This window comes from Echinops telfairi, unplaced genomic scaffold, assembly GCF_000313985.2.
Source record: "Echinops telfairi isolate 266 unplaced genomic scaffold, ASM31398v2 ScPeMD7_18;HRSCAF=68, whole genome shotgun sequence".
Lineage (NCBI taxonomy): Eukaryota > Metazoa > Chordata > Mammalia > Afrosoricida > Tenrecidae > Echinops > Echinops telfairi.
In genome coordinates this window covers 32,820,832-32,830,811 of record NW_022103915.1, presented here as the reverse complement: position 1 = coordinate 32,830,811, position 9,980 = coordinate 32,820,832, and the positions used below count along the sequence as shown (strand labels likewise).

General features: G+C 50.6%; 1 protein-coding gene across 8 annotated transcripts in view; it reads right to left on the bottom strand.

Annotated features, from left to right (window-relative positions):
- Positions 1–9,980, bottom strand: part of DPF3 (double PHD fingers 3) — a 211,065-nt gene that overhangs the window by 99,757 nt on the left and 101,328 nt on the right. For all 8 annotated transcript variants that reach the window (XR_006679866.1, XR_006679867.1, XM_045287781.1 and 5 more), the window contains exon 5: positions 8,255–8,350. Coding sequence is in view for 6 of the 8 variants with exons in the window: in XM_045287781.1 (XP_045143716.1) it covers positions 8,255–8,350 (96 nt within the window). In the remaining 2 variants the exon portion in view is untranslated. The remainder of the gene's footprint in view (positions 1–8,254; positions 8,351–9,980) is intronic.

Genomic DNA, 9,980 nt, shown 5'->3' with positions numbered 1-9,980 from the left:
CCTTTCCCTGCTTCTCACCACCCACCCCTGCACAGCCCTGACAGGCAGTGCCCTCCTCCCCTCACCCTCATTACTCAGGTGTGACCTGACCAGGGGGCTGGGAGGCCCCAGCCGTCACCCTGAGGTGCCCACAGGCCTGCCCACGTGGTAGTGCCTAGGTGGTCACCCTCTGCCGCCCGCCCCCTGCCCCCGCGACAGAGCAGCCAGGGACGTCTTGTCTTGTCGGTGCAGCCGCAGCCCCGTCACTGCCGCCTCAGAGCAGGTGAAAGCAAGTCAGGCAGGAGGACAGAGAAGGGGCTCTGTCTGCGAGACTAAAAACACCAGGGACGAGGAGACGCGCAGAGCTGGGAACACGTGGGCTTCTCGGGCGGAGAGTCAGGGCTTTGTGGGGTGCTGCAAAGCTGGCCACAGCAGGGCAAGTCTTGGCCTTCCAGGCTCCCTGGGCCTCAGTTTCCTCAGCTGCCACGCAGAGGCCATGGCTATAGAACATTTGAGGGGACTGGCCACGGGATTATTTGAGTCTCCGGGGGTATCTCAGGCTTAGAAACTCAGAATCCTATTCATCTTATTCAACTGTCACCTTCCCAAGAGAGGCTCCCTGCGCTCAACTGCTGAAAACGTGCCGCCTCCCCCAGCCTGCTCTGTGTGTGTTCAGAGTCCTGAAATGGCCTGACACGGTGCACATGGGACGGCCACGCACCGCCTAACGTCTACAAGACGCTCTGCGGCTGGACGTTGCCCAAGCAGTCACGCATCTTCCCGTCTCTGCGCTGCTGGATAACCTTTCGTTGCATTTCTAACTCGATGCCTCACCTTCGCCGGCTGCTGCTGCCACCACTGGCATGGGTCCGGCTGCGCTGGGAGCCCTCACTGCACAGTGTTGTTTTCCGAGGGAAATTAAATAGAGAGAACACGACAACACTCCAGGGATGCACGCTATTTGAGCCTGGATGCTGCTGCCTACAAGTAAAGCTCAGCCTGTTAGGCGGGAAACTTTTGATTTAAGTGGGCAAAGTTCACATCAAAATGATGAAAGTGCAGAAGGGGACATGCATAAGCCAGTAACATGGGCATTTATGGTGATTTGCCGAGGCATATGTATTATAGGTTATACGTGTACGTGTTTGCTACATGCTGTTATAGCCATCGTTATGGCCGGTTCTCCAATCAAGATTCCTGAATCTTTTACAACCTGGTGGGACCATGGTCAAGCATTGCCCAAATGGACATTACGAGGCGCATGGCTAGAGTAGTTTACCTGTTGATTTTATGTCTCCCCGACATAGGGCAGAAACCCAGAAACCAATCACGACTGTGTCCAGTTGACCCTATTCACAGTGTGTGTGTCAGAATTTCATCACAGTTTGGTTGGCTGAATTTCTGTAAGCACCTTACTAAGCCTTTCTTCTGAAACACCTTCAGCCTTGCGGGAAGCAGCCAAGCATGTAAATCCACACCATCCGGGGATCCTCCATGAGAGATTATGTCTGTTTGGGCCACCAATGTATTCAGCCCCTGGCACAGGGCCAGACCACAAAGCAGCACTTAATAAACATGTGCTGAATAAGTGAATCAATCAATCAAGCAGTCAGGGAGTCAATCATCATTGGTTCTCCTTTATTCTCTAGATCCAATTCCTGTTGTTTCTTCGGTCAAAGGCCATGTGAAGCTTCTCTATTCCACTCTGATCCGTGAACTCATCAACTGATCCTTGAACTGTTCAAAGATCCCACCAGCTGGTAGTCTAACTCGACGCTGCGTGACAAGCCCCCCTGCATGACTCTCAGGCCAATGAGACAAACGGGATGAAGGACAGGAACCCTGTGGTCACTCATTCATTCACACATTCACTTATCACGACCTAAAACTCAATGGCAACCTAGGCCCAATCCTGTTTGGTTCACCCCACAATCGCATATACATCCAGGTCTTTGTTTTGATTGATCTCTGCCACGGGCCAGTCTCTCCTCTGCCCATCCACACCTAAGCCATGTTGGAGCCTCCTCAGCAATCTTCCCCTTGTCACAGTAAGTTCGCACAGACCTCAGTGTCATTCCAGAGGGGGTCTCTGGCAAGTCACTTCTGTGAGTCTGGGTTCCCTGCTGTAAAGCAGACACAGCAATACCTAGGTTGTAGAGTTATTAAGAGGGTTAGAGGTAAGGGTACATGAAACCACAAGAGATAGCACGAAATCCACAGGAAGTGCTTAGTAAGCTATTTGCCAATGATGTCATCACTTTCTGGGCTGTGTACACTCGAGTTTTTAAGATTTTGCTCTAATTTCTAATATTATACATACCAGTGGTCATCATCCATGAAAACAAATGCTGGCAGCTCGCGAAAGAGAGTTCCAGACATGACAAAAGGCTGAGCATCACTCCTCTCTGTGCTTCTGATTTGAAGTGTGGTCTTCCAGAGCAGCAGCACAGGCACCGCCCTGGAGCGTGTTAACAAGGCAGGATCTCGGTCCCCACTCTCCAGACCTAACCTGCTGCCTCTGACTTGGTGCTGAGGACACACAGCTACTCTCTAGGCCTGAACAGAACTTCCCCACTGGGTTTCCAAGGCTGTCACGTTAATGAGTTTCCTCCCCCCGTGCAGCTGGTGGGTCTGAACCAGCCACTTCTCAGTTAGCAGCCCGGAGTTCAACCTTTGGGCCGCCAGGGCTCCCAGCTCCGTGCCAGTGGCATCCAAATGTGCACTTTAACAAGATTCCCAGCGGATTTATATGCACATTAAAGTTGGAAGAGCACTGGAATATAGCATACTGATTGGTTGATGATTGATTGAGCCATTGATAAGACTCACGTGGGAAAAAAAAGAACTCACGTGGATGATACAGACATTTCATACATTTTAAAGAGTTCTCATATGGAGTTAAAATGACTACTGACACAATCACTCAGTGTTGGGTTTGAATTCTCCTTACCCCTTCATGAGATACCCACTGCTAAGCCTCCAAGAGCTATTCCCTTTACAGCAGCCTCCTAAGAATAATAATAACCAGTACTCAATATTGTCTATGGATTATTACTCCCACTTACCGATGAGGAAACTGAAGTAACGAGTACTTGGGCCGTTGGGTCACAGTCACAGAGGTTACACAATGTGAAGTTCAAAGAGGCAGGGCTGTTCTCTTAACCACTGACCGTCCCCAAACCAGCTCCACTGTCCTCGAGTTGATTCCCGCACATCACAACCTTATGAGGACAGAGCAGAACTACCCAAAGGGTCCCCAAGGCTACGAACGGTTGTGGAAGCAGACGGCCACAGGGTTCCCCCCAGAGCGGCTGCGGGTGGGAATTGCCAGCAGTTCTGTTCCTAGCAGATAACACGGGGCGCCGGGGCTCCTTCAACTCCGGGGCGGGGATCGTCCAACTTCACTGCGCACCCCAATCCCTGAGGGCGTCCTGCCCTGCCAGTCCGTCTAGAGCGGGGCCTAGGCTCCTGAGTGTCCAACAAGCTCCTAGGTGAGGCTGAAGCTGTAGTCCACGACTTTCACTTTGCGGGGGGAGGGGGGATGACCTCTGACTGCATCTCAATCCTTACAACAGAATGAGAAATTAGCCTCCAGGGACTACCAGCAGCGGCTTGCACAGCCCACTTTAATGAGTGGGCAAGAGACAGCTTGTGGGGGCCGGTCTGGGTGGGGGCTCAGTGGTAGAACCCTCCCCTTCCAGGGGACAACCTTGGGTTTGATCCTTGGCCAACGTCCCTCATTTGCAGCCACCATCTGTCTGTCGGTGGCGGCTTGTGTGGGTCAGAGAGCTTCTGTGCTAACCCAGACTAAGAAGAGAGAGTTGCTGATCTACCTGGGAAAGTAAGTCCGCGGAAACCCTATAGATCACGAGGGTCAGGACTGCGATGGCTCATACGGATGGCACAGGACAGGGCGGTGTTGCAGCCCTGTCGAGTCTCCAGCAGCTAACAACACAGGCAGCTTAGCTGGGAGTGGATGTAGCAGTTTCACGCTTCCTCCAGCACAGGCACACTCACCCACACCCTTCCAGGCCCTCCCATGCCCAAGACCACTGCACACCATAAAGCCCTTCCGCAGCCCTGGGCAACATCAGGAAGGCTGGAGCTGGTCTAGGTTCACCATCCTTCTCCTCATGTTCAGGCCTTCTCTCAGCTCCTGGACAGCTGAAATAGGGCTTTTATTTCACTCCCCATCCTTCCATTCTTTTTCAACACGCTGGTCATTGGCTCCATGCTAGGCACTGGGACAGGCACTACGGTGGGCAGCCGAAAGAGCACAGACCTACATTCAAAGCTCACTTTGTCCTCCCTTGGTAAGGTGGCCTTTGCCTCCAGGGAGCAGTCCTTGAGCAATTTCCTTCACCTCCTAGGGACCAGTGAGGGTAACAAAGCGAGTCACCTTGACCTATAGAAATATACTGTGAGCCACGTGTGCCATTTTAAATATGCCAGCATATCTTTTAAAAATAAAGTTTATTTTTAAAGTGGGCATTAATTTGCATAAAGCATTTTATTTAACCCAACAGATCTGAAAATAGCATTTCAGTGTGTACTCGACATGGTAACATTTTTAATGAGATAGTTCATATTCTTTTGTTTATTTCTTCATGCTAAGCCTTTAAAAGCCAGTGTGCATTTTACACCTCAAGTTGGCCCAGTTCCATTCCCAGTGCTCCCGGGCCATACGGAGCCTGGACCGTCGTGATGAAGAGTGGACAAGCCGAGATGGTATAGGGTAAAGCACCCAGGACAAGGTCACCATGTTCTCTGCTGCGGCTATTGTTGTAAGAAGCCCTTTCACGTTGCCTGGTGTACAGTCTGGGCTCCGTAAAGGATGGCTGCTGCTGTTCCGCCGTGCTCTTACAAAGAGCTCCCTCATTAGCATGCACTGGCGGTGAGCCCAATCATCTTGATTGAGGTTGGGGGTGGAGAAGATGTAAAGTGGACCATTTCCTAGGATCTGCTCTAGGAAACTGGCTTTGGGTTGAAGGAAACAATAGAAGCACAACGGGAGGTGTGCAGTGCCTGAACTCCAAGTTCCACAGTCTCCTTTAATGACGGAATTGGAAAGTCACAGTTTTGTAACCCCTAAGGAAGAAATGGGTCTAGGCAAGTTCATCGATGTCTGCTAACACCAACTGGGTGAGGAGTTGATGGGGATCTCTATGAGGGCGGAGTCAGGGCTCCCACAGCCAAACCCACTGGTCAATGCGATTACTGTTAAAGCAGAACAATTGGACAATATTGGCCTTCTAAACCCATCCATCTGGGCACCCATCTTCTAAATCCATCTCACTTGCCACCACACATACACACACACACAATCATGTTTGCATACACAATCCTGAATCTAAATAAATCTGTAAGCTATCAATTTTCAAGACATAAAGGAAATATGGAAATAGGAACCTTTGCAGACATAGCCGAGTTCATATGAGGTCCTCAGGGTGGACTCTACTCGAATGTCTGATGTCCTTATAAGAAGAGACACAGAAACAGAGACACAGGGAGAGCACCCTAGGAAGAGAGAGGCAGAGACTGGCGTGAGATCACGCCAATCCATCCGCCTACAAACTAAGGCACTCCAAAGACTGCCGGTCCTTCCTAGAAGATAGGAGCGGGACATGGGGCAGATTCTCCCTCCAATTCTCCAGCAGGGAGCAGCCCCGCTGAGCCCTTGACTCGGGGACTCCTGGCCACCAGACCGTCACTTCTAAGAGCACGCTGGCTGGACTTGCCGCAGACTGATGGGTTCGTTCTGCAGGTGATGTGATTATTCGGTGCCCCCCCCTCACTCATGATTGTGTTTGCACCCACTGTAGAAGCACTGTGTCCACCCATCGCATTGAGAGCTTTCTCTTTTTCACCAAACCTCAACCTCACCAAGCACAATCAATAGCCTTTTCCAGGGACTTGTCCCTCCTGACAGTATGGCCAAAGAACATGAGACTCATTCTAGCCATCCTCACTTTTAAGGAACAGGCTGCGATCCTTCTTCCACAAGAGAGCTTTATTCACACTGCTGGCAGTCCAGGGCATGTTCGATATTCGTCAGCGATGCCATCATGCAAAGGCACCCATTCTCCTGTGGTCTTATTCTTCATGGTCTGGCTCTCGTGTACATACGAAGTGATTGGAAGTAATCCTTAGAAACAAAGAGGATGAGACATTGTCTAACTTAATTCGGACACAGTATCCAGAGAGACGGTCCCTGGAGTGGACACCATGCTTGGCACAGGGGGGGTTCCGTGGAAGAGAGGAAGGCCCTCCAGGAGATGAGTTGACAACTGTCCCAAACAGCCTACTGAGATGAGGATGGTGAAGGACCAGGCAATATTTCACTCTGTGTACACAGGGCTGCTAGAGCCAGAACCAATGTGTCAAAGCCTAACAAAGACAACTGCTTCCAGAACCATGGAGAATAAGTGTGCTGATTTAAGCCATTCGGTCTATGGTCATTTGTTACAGGAGCCATCCTTCAGAGACTATTCCACTGAGGTGGAGATGCCCACAGGAGTAGAAAGGCTTGCCAAAATTATCACTGGCTGAAGGATTAACCTGAGAGCCACGGGAGGCTTGGGAGAGCCACGGGGGAGTAAGGGTCTTGCCTAGAGCCTGAAAGACCCAACCCCTCAGGCAAAAGGGGACTAGTTACCAAGAGGACTGTAGCAGCTTCCCTCTTGAAGTCTCTCTCCATCAGGTTGTGGTCAAATGTCCACGCAGAGCCCTACAGGTGGCCTCTCTCCATCGGGTTGTGGTCAAATGTCCACGCAGAGCCCTACAGGTGGCCACAGAAAACTTGAACACAGGGGCTCTGGGGGACCAATGCCCCAAAGCACCACAGGCTGGTTCCCTTCCTGCGGAGACCATCTCTGGTCTTCATTTCTTCCCCATCAGTTTCCCCTCGGTGGTCTCCCCAGTTTGTGACCTTTCCCTTGCCACCTTCCAGGACCATGCATGAAACTCTAAAAATGCTTGGAAATTCAGTAGTTCTTCCACTCCACCCCCACCCTACCCCCTGCCCCCATGCTATGGCAGCATGTGCCTACTCTCTGGCCAGCTCAGCTCAGGTATTCTGCCACTCCCTGTGGGGCAGCCCCCAGGACAACCACACAAGAAACTATCCGCCTCTTTTATGACCCAGTAATGGAGAAAAGATTGACGCTGTCAAGGATTTCATCTTTCTTGGGTCCACAATCAATGATTGTGGGAACAGCAGTCAAGAGATCAAGCAGATCAGGGGTAAATCTGCTGCGCAAGACCGCTTTAAAGTGTTGAAAGACAAGGCTGTTACTTTGAAGACTAAGGTGCACCTGACCCAAGCCATGGCATTTCTAATGGCCCCACATACATGTGCCAGCTGGACATTGGAAGGAAGACCGAAGAAGGATTGGTGTATTTGAATTATGGTGCTGCCGAAGAATACCGAAAACATTACAGACTGTCAAAAGAGCACCCAACTCTGTCTTAGAAGTAGGGTCGTGATGCTCCATAGAGGCAAGGATGGCAAGACTTTGTCTCACGTACTTTGGACATGTTCCCAAGAGAGACCAGTCCCTGGAGAAGGACATCATGCTTGGTAAAGAAGGGGGGAGGTGAAAAAGAGGGCGACCCTCGACCAGATGGATTAGCACAGTGGCTGCAACAATGGGCTCACATGTTAAGAACAACGGTGAGGAGAGCTGAGGACCAGGCGGTGTTGCCTTCTGTCATACAAAAGGTCGAGATGAGTCGAAACCACACTTGATGGCACCTAACAATGACGACAATGGGTACAAAGAGCCCCTGGGTGGTGCAAAGAGTGAGCACACTTCCCTGCTTTCCAAATGGTTAGAGGTTCGAGACCACCCAGACCCACTTCAGAAGGAAGGCCCAGTGATTTATAAATGAAAAAAATGAACCACTGAAAATTCTATAAAGCACAGCACTACTCTGACGCACACAGGGTCACCATGAGTCAGAATCAACTCCATAGCAACGGTTTGATGCTTATAGCAAACCCCATCTTCTCCGTCTCCACCCGAACCCTGCCACCCTCTTCAACATTTTCCTGACCTGCACTATGGGTTCAGGAAGGCACTCTGCCCCTGCTCCCTCTCCACAGCACTAAACTCTTCTCCCCACATGCCCTTGGGGCAGAGCTTTCTGGAGTGTTCCTCTCTGAGTGCTCTTCAGATAATGCCATGGACATGATCTCAATCTAGTTGTGGGCACTTTGAACATAAGGCTCCATTGTTTGCCTGGTCTCATCCTCCCTCCCACTTTCCCAACTTACCCGTCCTCTGGTCCTGTTCTTTCGCTTGGGGATATCCTCTTCTAAATCCTCTTCTTCATTCCCTTCTTCTACATTTTCATCATTTTCCAAAACCCTCTGAAATGACAAGAAAACACATAGGAGGACTGTAAAATGAAGGGCAAAGGAGATCACGGGCGAGTCAAGTTAGAGGTCTGTTTCACCGTTTTGGGTTGTTGTTGTTGTTCCTTCACTAAGTGCAGAGGTTGCTGTGCTGGCAGAGAGGGGCAAACACAAGCCACAATGAGGTATCCCACCGCTCCAACTAGGATGGCGGAGATTTGTTTAAAAGAAAAAACAGATGAGGAGCATGTGGGGAAATGGGAAGACTTATTCCCTGCTGCTGAGAAGGTAAAGGGGTAGAGCCCTTGTGGCAAACTGTATGACGGGTCTTCAAAGGACTGAAAATAGAACAACCATAGGACCCAGCAATTCTACGCCCAGGGACATACCCCAAAGACTCAACAGCAGAGACTCAAGGACAAACTTGTACACTCGAGTTCACTGCAGCCCATCCACAATAGCCAAATGGTGGCACCAACCTAAATGCCCATCAAGAGACAGTGGAATAAATACAGGGCTCCACACACAGAATGGACTCAGCCAGCAGGAGAAATGAAGTCCTGATGCTTGCTACACTACGGACGGACAGGGCTGAAGACAGCGTATTGAGTGCGGCGGGTCAACTACACAAAGGTAAACATGGACTGAGCTCACTGACGTAAAAAGATATGAACAGGCAGGTGTGGCACTGGGTCTTTTCCGTGTTGGGCCGCTAACCGCAAGGTGGGCGGCTCACACCCACCAGACAGTCCCAGGGAGAAAGAGAAGGCTGCTGCTCTACTCGGCCCTATGGGGTCTATACGAGACGCAGATGCCCAGTAGGAGTGGGCTCGGTGTGGGTTCACAGATGCAGCAGTTCAGAAGTGGTTACCAGGAACAGAAGGGCACGGTAGAAAGCAAGCTAATGGTGATGGGAAAACTGCATCGATGAAGGGTCGGGTGGTACGGTCATTATTGTCATTGCTCTAACTAAGCTGCATACCTGTCAAAAGCTGAATTCACGAAAGTCATGTGTTAGACTAACAACCGCCGCAGACAAAGAAAGAGGGCATGACTGTTAATTACTTATTGGGTGTGCCTTTTGAGTGTTACACTCCTTTACAGCTATTTACATGGGCTCTAACTGACAAGACACTCAAAAGATGACAGAAAGCTTAGCAAGCAGTGCGTTTATCATAACGAGGGGAGAAACCGCTCAGAGAAGATGAGATGGTTCCACAACTCCAAGAATGTATGTCACCATGGCACGCAATGGCACATCTGGGAAGGGCTCACTGGTGGCTGTGTTCCTATAGAGATTTCCAGCAATGACAAAATAAATGAAATTTAAAGGAGAAAAACAAAAGAGACCGCGACGGAGGAGTTTGAGGTGTTACGGAAGTGTACTCGAAGGAGCAATGTCTGGGCTGCTTTCTACCCCCATAAACAGAAACAGTCTCCAAGGAGCCCCCGTGGCCGAGGGGGCTATGAACGAGGCTGCTGCCCATCAAGAGTTCATCTCAGAACCCCACGGGGCAGTTCTAGCCTGTCCCATGGGGTCCCCAAGTGTCGGAATCAACTCGACGGCAGTGAGAAGAAAGGCCAGGTAAGGCAGACCTGAGCAAACAACCCAAGCAGGTTGAACTCTGAAAGAGAGGCAGCACAG